The 18,933-nt window shown below is 38.7% G+C and overlaps 1 protein-coding gene across 1 annotated transcript; it reads right to left on the bottom strand.

Moving 5' to 3' along the window:
* Positions 1 to 2,219: 2,219 nt before the first annotated feature.
* On the bottom strand, positions 2,220 to 2,960 carry LOC101321880 (geranylgeranyl pyrophosphate synthase). Its single transcript, XM_004315568.3, has one exon. The coding sequence runs from the start codon at positions 2,958 to 2,960 to the stop codon at positions 2,220 to 2,222; it is 741 nt and encodes a 246-aa protein (XP_004315616.1).
* Positions 2,961 to 18,933: the final 15,973 nt, after the last annotated feature.

The raw sequence follows: 18,933 nt of genomic DNA, 5'->3' as shown, positions 1-18,933 counted from the left end.
TTAGGTTTGCCTCCAAATCATGATATGTAATTTTTGAAATATCCTGAATGGCAATACATTTCTGTCGTTTAATGGTGATTTCATTTTTGGCAATAGTCAAAAGCCACCAAATGTTTGATAAGTAGGTCAAAAGACCAACCTGAACAATATTTTTTAATGTCAAAAATGAAATATGACTGTAGGATAATGAAACTTTTCTTTCCCTTGTAACTCAAACTAAATCTGAAGGCACTTTAAGAATATGAGTTTCAAAAAAATAATTTGAGGGCTTCCATGGTGGAGCAGTGGTTGAGAGTCCGCCTGCCGAGGCAGGGGACACGGGTTCGTGCCCCGGTCCGGGAAGATCCCACATGCCACGGAGCAGCTAGGCCCGTGAGCCATGGCTGCTGAGCCTGTGCGTCCGGAGCCTGTGCTCCGCAACGGGAGAGGCCACAACAGTGAGAGACCTGTGTACCGCAAAAAATAATAATAATAATAAATAAATAAAATAATTTGAGTACTGACAGTATTATTGGAATGAGCCTCTGGCTTCTCACCAGATATAATGTCAGGGACTTTACACAGGTTATTCCAATAAATCCTTCCAGTAGTTCTGCAGGGTAAAAATTATCCCCATTTTACTGATAAGGAAACAAGGTCAGGGACTTCCCTGGTGGTGCAGTGGTTAAGAATCCGCCTGCCAATGCAGGGGACACGGGTTCAAGCTCTGGTCCAGGAAGATCCCACATGCCGCGGAGCAGCTAAGCCCGTGCACCACAACTACTGAGCCTGTGCTCCAGAGCCCTTGAGTCACAACTACTGAAGCCCGCACACCTAGAGCCTGTGCTCCGCAACAAGAGAAGCCACTGCAATGAGAAGCTCGTGCACCGCAACAAAGAGTAGCCCCTGCTCTCTGCAACTAGAGAAAGCCCGCAGGCAGCAACGAAGACACAACGCAACCAAAAATAAATAAATTTATTTAAAAAAAAAAAAGGGAAACAAGGTCAGAGAAGGTAAACAACATGTCCAAATAAACCCAGCTCTCCTGAGGCAGAGCTGGTCCTCAAATCTCCAACCTGCTGATTCTCCATGGGGCCAACTGGATAATAAATGCTCTTGCATTAGTTTTAAAAATTATTCACTTTACCCTCCTACACTGTTGGTGGGAATGTAAGTTGGTGAAGCTGCTATGGAAAACAGTATGGAGGTTCCTCAAAAAACTAAAAATAGTGTTGCCATATGATCCAGCAATCTCACTCCTGGGAATATACCCAGACAAAACTCTAATTCAAAAAGATACACGCACCCCTATGTTCATAGCAGCACTATTTACAATAGCCAAGACATGGAAACCGCCTAAATGTCCATCGACCGATGAACGGATAAAGAAGATGTGGTACATATATTCAATGAAATACTACTCAGCCATTATAAAGAACGAAATAATGCCATTTGCAGCAACATGAATACAACTACAGATTATCATACTAAGTGAAGTCAGAAAGAGAAAGACAAATACCGTATGATATCACTTATATGTGGAATCTAAAATATGACACAAATGAACCTATCTATGAAACAGAAACAGAATCAGGGACATAGAGAAAAAACTGGTGGTTGCCAAGGGCAAGGGGGTGGGAGAGGGATGGAGTGGGAGGTAGGGGATAGCAGATGTAAGTTTTTTTTTGTTTTTGCTTTTTTGCTTGTCACTGTCAGCTTTTTCATGGAAGACTTTAGTAAGGGAGTTTCCAGGGAGAAGAATGAGCTATTCTAAGCAACAACATTTAGGAAGAAAGAGGAGTTCCTGTGGTCGTTGGGCCAGCTAGCTATAGAAACTGGTCCCAAGTAGTCAATGGCTTGGAAATGGGGTAGATGAATTGCAAAATGCCCACATAATACAGTTAGGAAGTATGTGGATAAAAGTTCCTAGAAGCTGAAGTCTTCTTTATGGACAGAATCAACAGAATGTGCGTGGCAGAGTTGGCCACAACATCCCATCATAGCACATTCTCACATCCAAATTAGACTTATTTATATGTGCCTCCTTGCAATTCCTTCAACTTGGTACTATGCTGATTATCTGTACGCAGGGATTCTACATTGAACAACCTCACTCACATCACCACTATCACTCAGTTTTTGGAGACCAACAGCTTGGTCCAAATTTTTCAAAAGGCAATAGGCTAAAAGACAAAAAAAAGTCAACTAAGCTATCAGACCTAATCGAGAATGGCTTAATATTATTCATTCTCTTCTTCGAACATTTTACTTAAGTGTTTTGTTAGCGCTACTAGCTCAGGGTTCCCACCACATGCATCAATTTGTTTATAGGCTTTAGATTCAAGCTTTTTAAGAGTATTCCAAGTGTATTCAAAAGAACCTACTTTCTTAAGATAATGTACACAGTATTTTTTAATATCTACGTTTTCGGTTCTCTGGTGCAAGAGATTCTGCACCTGGGTGGTTTCAGGCCTCCACCAGATAGCATGAACAGTAGGGAAGGAGAACTTTCCCTCTGTTAGATCTTCACAAAAGCTTTTGTTTTCACTATATTCTTTGGAGTGTAGATTAGCATAATCATCCCTAATTTGGAAAAACAGCCCAGGTGTATTCAGCAGTGGCTTTAAATCTTCTTTATAATCAGAGAACAACTGCATGAGACCTACTGCTAATCCAAATAGTCCTCCTGTCTTTTGCAGGACCATTGCTTTATATTCTTCTTCAGTGGGACATGTGTAATTATCCCTCCAGTAGGTATCTAGGCCTTGTCCCTGATGGAGTTCTAAAAGCTGGCGAGTAAAAAGCTTTACTGCATCTGGGTGATCAAGGGTTAAGACTTTCTCTAGGTCAAGAAAATGTATATAGTTGGCAGAATTGATGACAGATGGAATTCCATAGATGCTGTGTGCCACGGGAAAGCCACGTCGGAGTTCTGAGCTGTCTTCGACATCATCAATGAGTAAACTGGCATTATGCAACATTTCTGTCACTTCAATGATACTCTCCAGCTTGTCTTTGGGAACCTTTAGCCAATGATTAATTGTCTGTGAAAGTTTGCTTCTCACTTATTTACCTGGTAACTGAGGTAAGTACTTGTAAGATTCTAGAAGAATTCTTTGGGCTGTTTCTTGAGTCTTCTCCACTCTTTTTAAATTTCAAAGCTGATGGTTCGAGGATGATATCACAACTTTCATGCTACGAGTCTGGGAGTAGCAGTCCCCAGCATCAACTTCCCACCTTAGAGTTCAGAGCAAGGCTCCCCCGGACTCCTACATGAATCCCTCCCCTCACTTCACCATAGAACTCTCCACCCTGCTCAGCTGCCAGCGACACTGAATTACTCAGTGCAAGAAAATGCGCCATCCCGGTCACACTCCGGATGTAAGATTTTATATATAGGATGGATAAACAACAAGGTCCTAGTGTATAGCACAGATAACTGTATTCGATAAACCATAATGGAAAAGAATATTTTTTTAAAAGAATGTATATATATGTATAACTGAGTCACTTTGCTATACAGCAGAAATTAACACAACATTGTAAATCAACTATACTTCAATAAAAAATAAAATAAATTCTGGTTTCAATACTTACTAGGTATGTGACCCTGGACAAATCACTTAACCTACCCATGTCACGATCTCTTCATCTATAAAATGGGGATGATGATAATGGCATGTACTGCACAACTATGAAGATTAAATGAGTCAACTTAGAACAATACTTGGCACGTAGGTACTCCTATAAGTGCTCACTATTGTTATTACTCTTATTAATTCCAGGAATCCATGGCTCCAAAGTCAAGTGGTGGTTCAGCTACCCTCGTTGTGGCCTTGCTAAAGGATTTTAAGTATTGTTTTCTTTCTAAGCCAAACCTGCTTTCTAGTGGTTCTAGTGGTATTCATTCAGGCAGTCCACGTGCCGATTACAAGAAGATGTTATTTGCATTTTACCAGATTACAGGAATCAACTCAATTAATAGACCTCATTAATTTCTGACTCTTAATCCATTTACACTAATATGCTTATTCCCTGGATGGACAGTTCCCCTAGCTATATTCATCGTTTTAATTTTATTATAGGTTTTAACATTATCTTCCTAATACCTTTCTTTGGCCCTGCTCCCTTAGGCTGTGTTTTCTGATTTCGTAAACCGAAAAGCACAGCGTTGCATGACACGTGGCATGGGCGCCTCCCAAGGAGCTCAGAGAAGAAACATGGCAAAACCTCACAAATCTGGATTCCACTGACTCTGAACTTGTGATAATTTTGATGCAGCGTAAATGAGAAGTTTTTGGTGTTATTAGAGGAGAAAGGTGTTGCACTTAAATTTTGCCAGGTTGAATTTATTTTCTAGTTCTAGGTCTGAAATGAGGAGATAAGAACGGAAGCTTGAAAGGGCAGAAAAGCCCCATTTCCTTGAGGAAGACTTAGCCCAGTTTCCAGCTTGGACGTACACACAGCAGGTAGAATTAGGAAATAAAAATTGTAAACCACTCCGAGAGGAAAGCCAAGTGACTAATTTTTTTTTTTTTTTTTTTTTTTTTTTTTTTTTTTTTTTTGCGGTACGCGGGCCTCTCACTGTTGTGGTCTCTCCCGTTGTGGAGCACAGGCTCCGGACGCGCAGGCTCAGCGGCCATGGCTCACGGGCCCAGCAGCTCTGCGACATGTGGGATCTTCCCGGACCGGGGCACAAACCTGTGTCCCCTGCATCGGCAGGCGGACTCTCAACCACTGCGCCACCAGGGAAGCCCGCAAATGACTAATTTTTTAAAAGATATTTCTCATATTTTAATATAATAATACAACTTAGCATAGAAGGATAGATAGTTATTATGTCCTTATTGTATATATTTTTTAATTATTTATTTTTTTGAAGTATAGTTGATTTACAATGTTGTGTTAATTACTGCTGTACAGCAAAGTGATTCAGTTATACATATATGTACACATTCTTTTTTTAATATTCTTCTCCATTATGGTTTGTCACAGGATATTGAATTTACTTCCCTGTGCTATACACTAGGACCTTGTTGTTTATCCATCCTATATATAAAAGCTTACATTTTCTAGCCCCAACTTCTCACTCCATCCCCCCCAGTCCCCTGCCCCTTGGCAACCACCAGTCTGTTCTGTCCGTGAATCTGTTTCTGCTTCAGAGATAGGTTCATTTGCGTCATATTTTAGATTCCACATATAAGTGATATCATATGGTGTCTGTCTTTCTCTTTCTGACATACTTCACTTAGTATGATAATCTCTAGTTGAATCCATGTGAAACCAAGATTTAAATGTGTTCTAAACCCTTAAACTACACGGCCTCTCTTCATCTATGCTGCCTCTGTTGTGAAGCAGGCTGGCAAAGAGGACAGGGCTGGCAGCAAAGGACAGTCTCTTTTCCATGGGCCAGAAAGATTTTGCCTGATGCTATATTCATGAACTTATCTGGAAAATAAAAAGGATGAATCTTCAAACACAAATGGTTGGAAGAATTTGCCTTCTAATGAGAAAAAAAACAGTCTTTCTCCCCTTGCTAACTGCCTCCCTTGTGGAGGACTGCATTATTCCACCACGTCCTCCCTCCCAGTATCCATACCCCTTGCCATGTAACTTTGCAGTTCTTCTCACTAGGGATGGCGTCTACTTCTCCTTTCCTTGACCTTAGCCTCAGCCATGTGATTCACTTTGGCCAAAGGGATATTAGCAAAAGTGATACAAGCAGGGGCTTGATATGTACTTGCACAGCTGGGCTGCTTTCCTTTTCTTGGTCATCTCCATGAGGATAACATACTCTGGGGAGCCGGCTGGTCCAAGAAGGAGGAGAGGCAGGCAGAGCAGACCTTTGAGCCAACCCCTGCTGAGCCCAGCCTGCAGATGTGTGAGTGAAAATAGACGATTGTTGTTTTAAGGCACTGGATTTTGAGGTGGTTTGTTTTACAGTAAGATTGTGACAATAACCGATGGATAACCCTCTCATTTGCTTTTTTATTTTAGGTACCAATTCCTCCCACCCATGAAACACACTCAGACACACTCACCTATATTTAATTATAGCAAATACAACCATCTTTTCCTCTTCCATCCCCTTTCTCCTTAATATGGCTTTATACCACCACACTCATCTTTTTTTTCCCTCCTTAGTACTTCTGACACACTTCTGCCTGATCCGCCACCACCTCTGTGATGGGATTGGTGGCACCGTGACCCTGGAGGTAACACAACTGGTCACCGTTCCTCTCTACCCTTATGTACGCTGCCGTCTTACTGGTAAAATAATTCAGACAAGTATCTTCAGAAGGAAAATACAGAGGCCAGTTTTCAAAAGCCAACTACTCACTGATTCTCTTAGTCTAGTTTATGAAGTGATTCTAAGGGACCGTACAAAATTTCCAACCAGTCCGAACTTAATCAATCACCACCTGTCCCTTGTCAATAAATGTGCCTATAGCAGTCATGACATTTTGGTGGAAACTTCAGTCACTCTTCTAAAAGGATATTGTGCTTAAGTTACTCTTCCAAAAGTATTTATATTCAATTTATGTTTAAATAATTTCAAACACACTCAGAAAAGTTGCAAGAATAATACAAGGAAATCCCAAACAACCTTCACCCACTTTCGGCAAATAACATTTTGCCACATTTGCTTTATCATTGTCTTTTTCTTTCTCTATTTTTTCCTGACCCTTTTGAGAGTAAATTGCAGATATCACGTCCCCTTGCCCCTAAATTCTTCAGTGTGCATTTCCTAACAGCAAGGACATTCTTTTGCATGATCACAGCTAAAACTTAATCTTGATTTCATGCTGTAATCTGATATACAATCTGTATTTGAATTTTGCCAATTTTCCCAATAATATCCTTTATGGCATATTTTCCCCTTCTTTGGATTCCCTGAATCCAATTCAGGATCATAGATGGTAATTAATTGTCACATCTCATCTCTTTAGCCTTTTTTTTTTTAATGTTTTCAGTTCTTTTATTTATTTATTTTAAATTTATTTATTTTTGGCTGTGTTGGGTCTTCGGTGCTGTGCGCGGGCTTTCTCTAGTTGTGGGCGAGCAGGGGTTACTCTTCATTGTGGAGTGCGGGTTTCTCATTGCAGTGGATTCTCTTGTTGCAGAGCATGGGCTCTAGGCTCGTGGGCTCTGGAGCGCAGGCTCAGTAGCTATTGCGCAGGGGCTTAGTTGCTCCGTGGCATGTGAGATCTTCCCGGACCAGGGCTCGAACCTGTGTCCCCTGCATTGGTAGGCAGATTCTTAACCGCTGTGCCACCAGGGAAGCCCTCTTTAGTCTCTTTTAATCTAGAACAGCTCCTTAGCCCCTCCTTGGCTTTCATAAGCTCGGCATTCTGGAGTAGTTCGGGCCAGTTATTTCCTAAAATGTCTTTAATTTAGTATAATCTGAGGTTTTCTCATGGTTAGATTGGGGTTATGCATCTTTAGCAGGAATACTACATAGGTCGCATTCACATCTTAAATTCTATTTCTAATTGTGACGAAAACAATATGTAATATAATTTAAAGACTCTAGCAGGTGAAGAATTATTACTGAGAGAGGGAGAAGTTGGCCATTCTCCCTCTATTTTAAGCCAGTATTATTCCTTTGTGGTATATTCATTGTGCTCTAGAAGAATAGTGCACTTTAACAAGAGCTGTCCTGCAGTAATTACAGAAAAATTTTGGCTCTGTAAAAACTTTCTAAATGTTAGGGCCACAGGATGATGTTTTCAATTTTGTGAACTCCCTAACTCTGAACACCTCTGCTGAGGAAGGCAGGGATCCATGGTCATTTAGGCATCAGACCAGGATAGTACTAGATGACCACTAAGGTGCTTTCTGACCCTGACATGTGTCCAGGAAAGCTAAGGTCTGCATTCACTCTAACTTTCTAATTGCAGGCAAGGATATCACTCTTTGAATTAACAGGAAATTTTTTAGTATATTAAGAGTCTACATGTCATATGAAAAGATGCTCAATTTTCTAAAAAATTTAAAAATGCAAATTAAAACTGTGCTAAGATGCTATTTTTTACCTATGAGATTAGCAAAAATCTAAAAATTTAATAACACCCTGTGTTGGTGAAGACATGGGAAAATAAACACACTCATGTATTACTGGTGAAAACACAAATTGGTATATAACCTCTCTGGAAGGTAATTTAGTAATGGCTATCAAAATTGTAAATTTATTTGCCCTTTAATGAGCAACTAAGTTTGGGAGAATTTATTCTACAGCAATACTTGCACACATGGAAGATGATATAAGTACAAGATTACTCTCAATGAAGCTCCATTTGTAATTGCAAAAGATTAAAAACAATGCAAATGTCCATCAGTAGGGAACTAGTTAAATAAATGTTTATTTATTCATCCAATGGAATACCATACAGATGTCCAAAAAAGGGTGGTAGGGGGAAAGCTCGCTAGGTACTGATTTAGAAAGAGCTCTACGTAGCAAAACTATTAATAGCCAAGACCTGGAAACAACCTAAATGTCCATCGACAGATGAATGGATAAAGAAGATGTGGTATATATATATAATGGAATATTACTCAGCCATAAAAAAGAATGAAATAAGGCCATTTGCAGCAACATGGATAGACCTAGAGATCATCATACTAAGTGAAGTAAGTCAGACAGAGAAAGACAACTACCATATGATATCACTTATATGTGGAATCTAAAATATGACACAAATGAACATATCTACAAAACAGAAACAGACTCAGACATAGAGAACAGACTTGTGGTTGCCAAGGGGGAGGGGATGAGGGAGGGTGGGATTGGGAGTTAGGGATTAGCAGATGCAAACTATTATATATAGAATGGATAAACAACAAGGTCCCCCTGTATAGCACAGGGAACTATATTCAACATCCTGTAATACACCATAATGGAAAAGAATATGAAAAAGAATGTATATATATGTATAAATGAATCACTTTGTTGTACAGTAGAAATTAACACAACATTGTAAATCAACTATACTTCAATTAAAAAAAGAAAGAGCTCTAAAATATATTAAGTGAAAAAATACAAGTTTTTATATGTAGCACCATTTTTATACTATTCTATCTTTGGTATAAAAGGGAGGGGACTAAAAGTCGATATGTATACTTGCTTGTACGTCCACATATAAACTAAGAACCTTAGTGAGGGGAGTTCTTGGCAGATGGTGGTCAAGGATTAGCAAGAGGCTTTCACTGTCTATCCTTTGTACTTTCAGGTTTTTGAAACACACAATGCATTACCTATCCAAAAGCTAAATTTAAAAAGAAATAAACAGAATGAACAGAAGATGGTAAAATAAAAACAAACAAAAAAGAATCTATGTTTCCCTTCCTGCTAACCTGGAGTTATGAGCGCCAGAGGCAACTTTCTAGCATTTAGGACTTTTTCTCTGTTAAATATGATGATGTGAGCCCCAGGTATAAAAGGCATTCTCAGCAGTGTGTGTGTGTGTGTGTGTGTGTGTGTGTGTGTGTGTGAGAGAGAGAGAGAGAGAGAGAGAGAGAGAGAGAGAGAGAGAGGGAAAATCCCAATTCATTTATATAAGCATGGTGTAATCACCCCTGTTGGCGCTCTACGCAAATCCCCTTGGGATCCCTTTTACATTTTGAGAGCTCTCACCATTCCCAACTTCTGTGGGCTCTGCTTATAATGGCCTGCACCTGTGACACTCTTTGGAGACCTGCCCTTGGGCTGGTCCAGCTACTTTGCTCTATAGAGCAGAGAGCAAGAAACGCCTGGAAATTTACTTCCCCCGGGGCACACTTAACCAATGATTTATCAGTGCAGGAGTATGAAATCCTAGCTCCTTGCCTCTGATCTGAACAAACTTGGAGGTATAAATAATCTATGTTCTAGAGCTCCTCACAATATCGGGCTGTGGCTGGGACTTTGCTTGAAACTGCACATTTCCTTGCTTGAAACTGCACATTTCCTTGGCTTCTTTCCCTTCCAGGCTCTACTTCTCCCACACCCTTACTGGTTTCTCCTAGGAATACTTTTTTCATAAGTCATTTGTATGTGAACCCATGTCTCAGGATCCCTTTCTGAAGAACATGACCAAAGACATATGATTTATTTGATTTGGAGTGGCTGTAACATGACACGAAAATTTGATTTTTCCCAACAAATAGATTTGAGAAATTGGAGCACCATTATTATAAATTCCAATCCCACATTTGATACATTGAAAATACTCCAGATGATACCTCATTATGCAATTATTTTATGACATATAATAATTTAAATAACTTGCTTCTATGAGCAAATGGGTTTTACCACACACTTAATCATATTACCAATTTAGTTAATGCAGAAGCCCTGCCCTTAGGGTCTAGTATTTTAAAAGACTGTAAATGGAATTTACAATGTTTCAGGTGGACCAACATGGAGGTAACAAAAGAAACAATTTCCTACATCATCTTGGGTTATCTGCTAACCTCCTGAAGCATGAGATCTTATTACTCCTATCATTATTTTTGCCTGCCTACCTAAGGATGTCATGAAAGCTCAAAGTAGAACACAGCTAATTTAACAACTGCATATTTGCATTTCTCCCTGTAAAAGCTTGTTTTCTCAAATATAACACATCTTTTCCCTTACAAAAGAACCAGTTTCCTGGACAACATTTTCTATTTCTCCCTTCCCCATAAACACCACCTTGGTATCTGGAATTTTCCTACGTGTAAGGGCTTTGGTCAAATGTTTGACTGTTTTAAGAAGCATCCGTAGTACAGCAAATGACAGAGAGAACATCCCGGTCCTTTACAGGCTTCCAGTCTGAAACAAGAAGGATTAACATCTAGATGAGAGACCAGCAAACTACAGACTCCAGGCCAAACCTAGTCTACTGCCTGTTTTTGTATCACCCCATGAGCTCAGAATAATTTTTACATTTTTAAATCATTGAAAAAAATTCAAAAGAAGAATATCATTTTATGACAAAAACTATGTGAAATTCAGATTTCAGTGTCCATAAATAAAGTTTTGTTGGAACACTGCATCACTCACTCATTTTGCATATTGTCTATGGCTACTTTCAGTTGAGTAGTTGCAACAGAGACAGTGTGGCCCTCTGTGGTCGGGAAAACAGTGCCTTATCCCTGGAACCTGTGAATCTGTGAACTTACATGGCAAAGGAACTTTGCAGATGTGACTAAGGTTACGGATTTTTTTTTTTAATTGAAGTGTAGTTGATGTACCATATTATATAATTTACAGGTGTGCAATACAGTGATTCACAATTTTTAAAGGTTAGACTCCATTTATAGTTATTACAAAATGTTGGCTATATTCCCCGTGTCGTACAATACATCCTTGTAGCTTGTTTTATACCTAGTAGTTTGTACCTCTTAATCCCCTACCCCTATATTGCCCCTCCCTCCTTCCCTCTCCCCACTGGTAACCACTAGTTTGTTCTCTATATCTGTGAGTCTGCTTCTTTGTTGTTATATTCACTAGTTTGTTGTACTTTTTAGATTCCATGTATAAATGATATCCTACAGTATTTGTCTATCTCTGTCTGACTTCTGCTAAGTGAAATAAAGTTACAGGCCTTGAGACGAGGAGATTGTCCTAGATTATCTAGGTAGGTCCAATGTAATCATATGAACTCTTAAAAGCAGAGAATTTTCTCCAGTTGGAGTCAGAGAGATGTGACAGGAGGGAAAGTCAGAGAGATTCAAAGTATGTGAAGGATCTGGTGTGCTGTTGCTGGTTTGAAGATAGAAGGGACAACGTAACAAGGACTGTAGGCTGTGTTAAGGAGCTGAGAGAAGCTGACAGCCAGCAAGGAAGTGGGGGCATCTAGCCATATTGGACTGGATTCTGCCAGCCACCTGAACGAACTGAAAAGCAGATTCTGCCCTCAGAGCCTCCAGGAACACGGCCTAGCCACCACCTTGACTTCTGTCTTTTGAGATGCTAATGTGCTGAGCTCCACAGTGCTGGTCTTTTAACCAAAGAGCTAAGAGGTTATAAATGAGTATTAAGTTTAAGTTGCCAAATTTTGATAAAGTAACCGGATTAAGCCCCAGATGGAGTCACTCATGCTAAGCCCCATGTCAGCAAACCAAACTAACTTAACTAAGTTTCTGTGCTCGGATCTTCTGGAAAAGGAAAGCCTAAGTCAGCCAATCAGTGCTCGCCTGCTCTGCACAAGATACCTGACCTGGTCCAACACTTCCCTTTTCACCATATAACCAATCAGCAAATGCCTAGTATGACTTCCATGTCCCTGCTCACTTTGGTCCATAAAAATCTCTCACCTTGTACAGTACTTTGGAGCTCCTTTCTATCTGCTAAAGTGGATGCTGCCTAATTCATGAATCACTGAACAAAAGCCTTCTAGATCAGTACATTGTCTGTGGAAAATTTTAACAGTTTGTAGTAACTTGTTTCAGCAGGAATAGGAAACGAATACATCCTCAAACCCTAAAATAGTTGCTATCTGGCCTTTTCCAGATAAATTTTGCCAAACATTGATCTGAATCCTTACTCCCCAAATTGTGGGTGCTCAGACCAGCAGCGTTGGTATCACTCTAGAGCTTGCTAGAACTGCAGAATCTCTTAATTAACCAGATGGAAGGGAATCTTTCACAACGTATATCAAATTACCAGAATGTGCACTTTACATATCTTACAATTTTATATGTCAATTATCCTCTATAAAGCTGAAATTAAACAAATAAAAGTTAAAAAAAAAAACCTCAATACCCATATGATATATGCCCATTATGTGAGTTCACACACACACACACACACACACACACACACACACACAAAGGAAATGCAGAGTCTCAGACCTCACTGAGACCTACTGAATCAGAATCTGCATTCTAACAAGATCCTTAGGGGATCCTTTTGCACATTAAAATCTGAGAAGCACTCATCTAGAGTTCATTCTGCTGTTGTCTTAGCTGTTACCAAGATGATCTTAGCTGCCTTTGTCAGGATAGAGAGTTGAGCAGAGATGTACACAGAAATAACATTAGAGAAAAGCTGGAAGTTGGACTTGGCTGGTTATTTTATAATTATCACAGTCACCAGCATCCTCATCTTCATCCTCGGCATTATCATAACCACATTCATCATCATGCCAAAGCAGCATCAAGAACCCGCTTCTGGCACCTGCACTGCAATCATTGCCTATTTTACTTGACTCTTTCAACTCCCCAGAAAGCCACTTTATTAGTTCCTTAGGGCTCCTATAACAAAGCACCACAACTAGATAGCTTCAAATAACAGAAATTTTTTCTCTAACAGGTCTGTAAGCCAGAAGTCAGAAATCATCATGTTGGCAGTGTTGGTTCCTCCTGGAGACTCTAAGGAAGAATCCGTCCCATGCCTATCTCCTAGTTTCTGGGGGTTGCTGGCAATCCTTGGCTTTCCTTTACTAATACATGCATCACTCTAATCCCTGCCCCCACCTTCATATCATCTCCTCTGGGTCTCCAATCTCCCTCTGCCTGTCTCATAAAAGAACACCCGTCATTGGATGTAGGGGCCACTCTAAATCCAGAATACTATCATCTCAAGATCCTTAACTTAATTACATCTGCAAAGACCCTTTTTCTAAATAAAGTCACATTCACAAGTTCTTGGGGGGTGGAGTGAGGGTTTTTGGATGTGGACATATCTTTTCAGAGGCCATCATTCAACCCGCTAAAACCACCATTAAGAACCATAAGTTGGCTAATCAAAGCTAAGGTGACTCACTGCAATGAGGACAAACCCATCCTTACTGAGTCTCAATGAGTGTCTCAAAAGGGGGAAATGAGCAGAGGTTAGTTGTAGGGTTTTAAGGTGTGGAGTGGGTGATTTTAAGAGGAGTCTTGCAAGGTGGAGTATCGATTGGGATTGGGCAGAGTTTTGTGACATAATAAATTTGGATTGGAGAACACAGTGAGGAGAGCCTTGATGATCAAGCTTGTCACTTAACGACCTAAGTTTCCACAAAGATAAATTTCTTCTGGGCCTTAGGCTCCATCTTCTATACAATGAAAGCCTTGCTGGAAAGTATGCCGCTGAAGCCTTTGCAGTCATTTATACCTCAACAGGGATGAGTTTGTCTGATAGCTTTCAGAGAGTTCAATTCGATAGAGTAAAATGAACTTCAACCATGATCCAGGCTAAAGGAGAAGGAAACTTTACAGATAGCCAGATCCTTTATTTGGTTTTCCAGCCAGGCTACGTCTTTCCCTGCAGTAAAGCAAAATTCCAGTCTCTCAGTATTCAGCTGGTACTGCTCATATATTAGATGTAACTGAGAAAAAAGTGTATGTTCTATGCAGTTATGTATAGGTACCACTTTAAAAATAGAATATTAACCTTGTTTACTTATTTATCATCCATTTTCTTCTACTGGAACATATTCTTTCTTCATAAGAGACTTTGGTCTTGTTCATCATTCCAACCCTAGAACTCTTTCCTGGCACAAATGAAGTGCTTGATAAGTATTTGTAGGATAGATGAAAATAGACTATAGCTATTTGGATAAATACATTAAAATACTATAGGATATATATGGACAAAGGAGTCAGGCAGAAAATGTCTCTTGCTTGCTTGTATCTTGAAGGTCAAATAAGTCCATTTCTAGTTAAGATACATTCAAATCCCACTGATTATGACAGTAGGGGTGTTTTGGAAGAGAAAGGTGGTAATAGAAGTTTGAAATAGAAATATGCAATTTGGTTCCTATTATATTTTTGGAAGATTTAAGGTAGGGTGAACTATAACTGCATCTAAACTGCAGGATGAAGATAAACCTCTGAAACCAAATCAGAACATATAGAATCCAAACCGTTTTTCATTACAAAAATGGAAGTCAGTTTGTAGGATCCTCTTTAAAGCAGCTAGTATGTGTTAAGGCAGAGGAAATTATTATAATGATTGATTTTAATTTAGTACAAGTCTGTCTTTAATAAATGAAATTTTCTGTCTCTTAAAAGAAATCTAAAATATCTTGGAGAGGTTGTCAAGAGACGAGAGAGCTAGGCTTTGCCGGAAAAAAAGAGAATGACGTTCTTATGGGGAATTCTGAAGAGTATTAAAATTGACTAATTCATTAGAAGAGACTTTTGTGAGCTTATTACAAGTTCTTCATTATTGCAGTTCTTCCAAAAGGGCTTAAAAGGCTTTTTAATGCAAAATGAACAGTACATCTTGCTTTGATGTTTCCTAAATATCTGACTTTTAAAAAAATAGAATAAGTAGATATAAAAGCCATACATATTTTCAGTTTCCCCAATGATTTTAAATATTATTTTCTATGATTCAGATAGTTCAGCAATTTGTTCATTGCTATTTCACTTTGTTCCATAAGATCTTTGTCACATACACAAAATATTTGTATTAGTCTGTGCAAACATGCTTTGTTAACTTCTTTTTTTCCTCAGCTTTGAGATATAATTGACATACAGCACTGTATTTTAACATATACAGCCTAATAATTTTGTTTACATACATCATGAAGTGATTATCACGATAAGTTTAGTGAATATCCATCATCTCATATAGGTACAAAAATTAAAGAAATAGAAAAAATATTCTTTTCTTTCTTGTGATGAGAATTCAGGATTTCCTCTCTTAACAACTTCCATGTATAACATACAACACTGTTAATTATACTTATCATGTTGTACATTACATCCCTAGCAGTTAGTTATCTTATAATTGGTAGCTTGTACATTTTGACTATCTTCCTCCAATTCCCATCTTCCCCCTCCCCGCTTTTAACATACTCCAAGTTTACAATGCAATTCAATCCTTCTCTGATATATTAGCACCATCACAATTGCCTCATTCTTTGACAGGACCATGGTTCATTGCAAAACTATGTAAATGCAAGAAAAGGATCTTCTTTTTCCTCACTGCTTAGTTGCTGTTGGGTCAACTCCCCAGGGATCTGATGCACTGAAGGCTATTTGAAAACCTGCCTTGAAAAGATACTCAGCATCGCTAATTATTAGAGAAATGCAAATCAAAACTGCAATGAGGTATCACCAGTCAGAATAGCCATCATCAAAAAGTCTACAAATAATAAATGCTGGAGAGGGTGTGGAGAAAATGGAACCCTTCTACACTGTTGGTGGGAATGTAAATTGGTACAGCCACTCTGGAGAACAGTATGGAGTCTCCTTAAAAAGCTAAAAGTATAGCTACCATATGATCAAGCAATCCCACTCCTGGACATATATCCAGAAAAGTTAAAAACTCTAATTTGAAAAAATACATGAACCCCAACGTTCATAGCAGCACTATTCACAATAGCCAAGACATGGAAGCAGCATAAATGTCCATCAACAGATGAATGGATAAAGAATATGTGAGATATATATATATATATATATATATATATATATATATATATATATAATGGAATATTATTCAGCCATAAAAAAGAATGAAATAATACCATTTGCAGCAACATGGATGGACCTAGAGATTATCATACGAAGTGAAGTAAGGCAGACAGAGAAAGACAAATATCGTATGATATCATTTACATGTGGAATCTGAAAAAAATGATACAAATGAACTTATTTAGAAATCAGAAACAGACTCACAGACTTCGAAAACAAATTTATGGTTACCAAAGGGGAAAGGGGGGCAGGGAGGGATAAATTAGGAATTTGGGAGTAACATATACACACCACTATATATAAAATAGATAAACAACAAGGACCTACTGTATAGCACAGGAGACTATACTCAATATTTAGTAATAACCTATATGGGAAAAGAATCTGTAAAAGAATATATATATATATATATATAATATATAAAACTGAATCACTTTGCTCTACACCTGAAACTAACACAGCATTGTAAATCAACTATACTTCAACAGAAAATATTTTTTTTAAGAAAGAGGTACCCTAAAAAAAAAAAAACTGTCTTACATGCAAACCTTGCATCTTCTCTTAAAAAGGTTTTGATTTATATGCCCCCAAATGATTTACATCCTCCATGTAGTCACTGTTCAGAAAAATTATACAAAATTTACAGACAAGACAAAAGGGTAAGTGTCACATCCTTTCAATAGATTATGGAGAAGAAGGCTCACCGAAGGATTATCTATGGAAATGTACTTCATTTGCTCACTCTATCATTGATTGAAAGTCAAAGACTTCATGAAGTTATATAAAAACTTAAAGAATTTTGTCCAGGAGAGATGCAAATGATCTCTGTCTAGTGGAAAAATAACTCCAAAGATTATAGGTTCTTTGCCCTGAAGGAAAGGTTTGTATCAAATGCAGCCATTTTATCCTAACATTCCTTAAGTTACCTATATATACTGAGATCTTCACATGCTCTTCAAACCAGTCTTAATATCCTACTGGTTCCTGCATTAATTAAGTTGAATAAAATGCTTGGCATATGTTTCTTTTATATATGCATAAGAGTCAGGATTTGACCTTTTTTGAAAATTATACCTTAGTGCCACTTAACACCTCACACCTCTACCTACAGGCAAGTAGGTTCTGGACTACTCCTGTAGGAAAGAAAGCAGATCACAGAGAACTTCAATATGAAAAACAAAATGAAATATTACTGAGGTAATGAAAAATTACTGAGGTAAGGAAAAAATACCTTCAATCTTTGAAGAGAAAAAAATAATCACCATAGAAACCGATGTGGTAATGACTTTTATTCGGCCCTTATTCTGTTCCCTTTGTTGATAAAACGGAAGCCTTGGGTTCAAGCAGTAGGACAGAACAAGGGGATGCATTACTTGTAAATTAGAGGTATTTGATTCTCAGACTCGCCTACAGATCTTTTCTCTTCTCATTGAAATCCCTGGGATCCTTTAGCTAATATACTGAGAGCATTTCATTTCCTTTTTACTTGTTTAAAAAAAAATAGGTTATCATTCAATTTCCTGAGGTACAACGCTTATCTCCTTGCCTATCCCCATTTTCAAAGGTCACTTGAGTCATATTTCAGGTTCGAGTAGCATTTGGTTATTACCCATCAGTGTCAGTCAAGTGGGGATAAGCCATGTCCCCTCCCCTCAAGGAAATCACAGTCTCAGGGAGAGAGGGCAAAGGAGAAGAGTGGATGCAGGTCAGTGGAGGACAGAATGATAGTCTGGAAGGATCTGCTAAGATTTGGCTATGACTAAGAGTGAGAAAAGAGTTAACCTCTTTTCTTAAGGGGTTCCACCTTAAGGAGTGTTCCACCTTAAGGCATAAAGACAGTGGGCTGAAGTCCAGATGCACTTTCAAGTCTAAGGAAAGAGTCAGGGACCTATGGATTAGGTATCCTAACTTTTCAAACTAGGCAAGAGCCCTTAAGCCTTACACCATTTATTCATTTAGCAAACATTTTCTGGGAGGATCAAATTTGTGTTATTTTTAATTCTTTCATTTAGTGAGGAGTAATGACACACTTTTTTTTTTTTTTAAATAACACACTCTTAAATGAAGCAGTCTTATGTGCTAAACTTTGGCCTTGAACCAAGCCCCAGGGGACCTACCAGTGGGACAGCAGCTTTGGAGAGGAGACAAAAGCCAAGCCTCTCACGTGAAAGGAATAGAAAGCCTGGGATTCAGTCTGGGGCAAGAAATGAGAAACGTCCCTTTGGGACACAAATAATGTGAGCCCATGTATCAATGTTACATCCCCGCGCTTGCCTTTGCCATATACGCCCTTAGGCTGCCCATGAGTGACTTCCTCCTGCTATTGCCTTGACGTTAATTTTAAGGAAACTGTTTGTTCATTTGTTCTTATGTAAAAGTATACCAGCTAGGAAATAAAGAAAAACACAAAATAGCGATCACTCCATAATACCACTCACAGAGGTAACACTTAGTATCTTGGTATAGGTCCTCCTTCTGTGTGTATTTTTTACGTACCTGCATTAGTCTGCCACAGCTGCCGTAACAAAGTATCACAAACTGGATCACTTGGGCAAAAGAAATTATTCCTTTGCAGGTCTG

The sequence above is a fragment of the Tursiops truncatus genome, chromosome X (genome assembly GCF_011762595.2).
Source record: "Tursiops truncatus isolate mTurTru1 chromosome X, mTurTru1.mat.Y, whole genome shotgun sequence".
In the NCBI taxonomy this organism is placed as follows: Eukaryota; Metazoa; Chordata; class Mammalia; order Artiodactyla; family Delphinidae; genus Tursiops; species Tursiops truncatus.
This window is presented reverse-complemented; position numbering and strand designations above follow the sequence as displayed.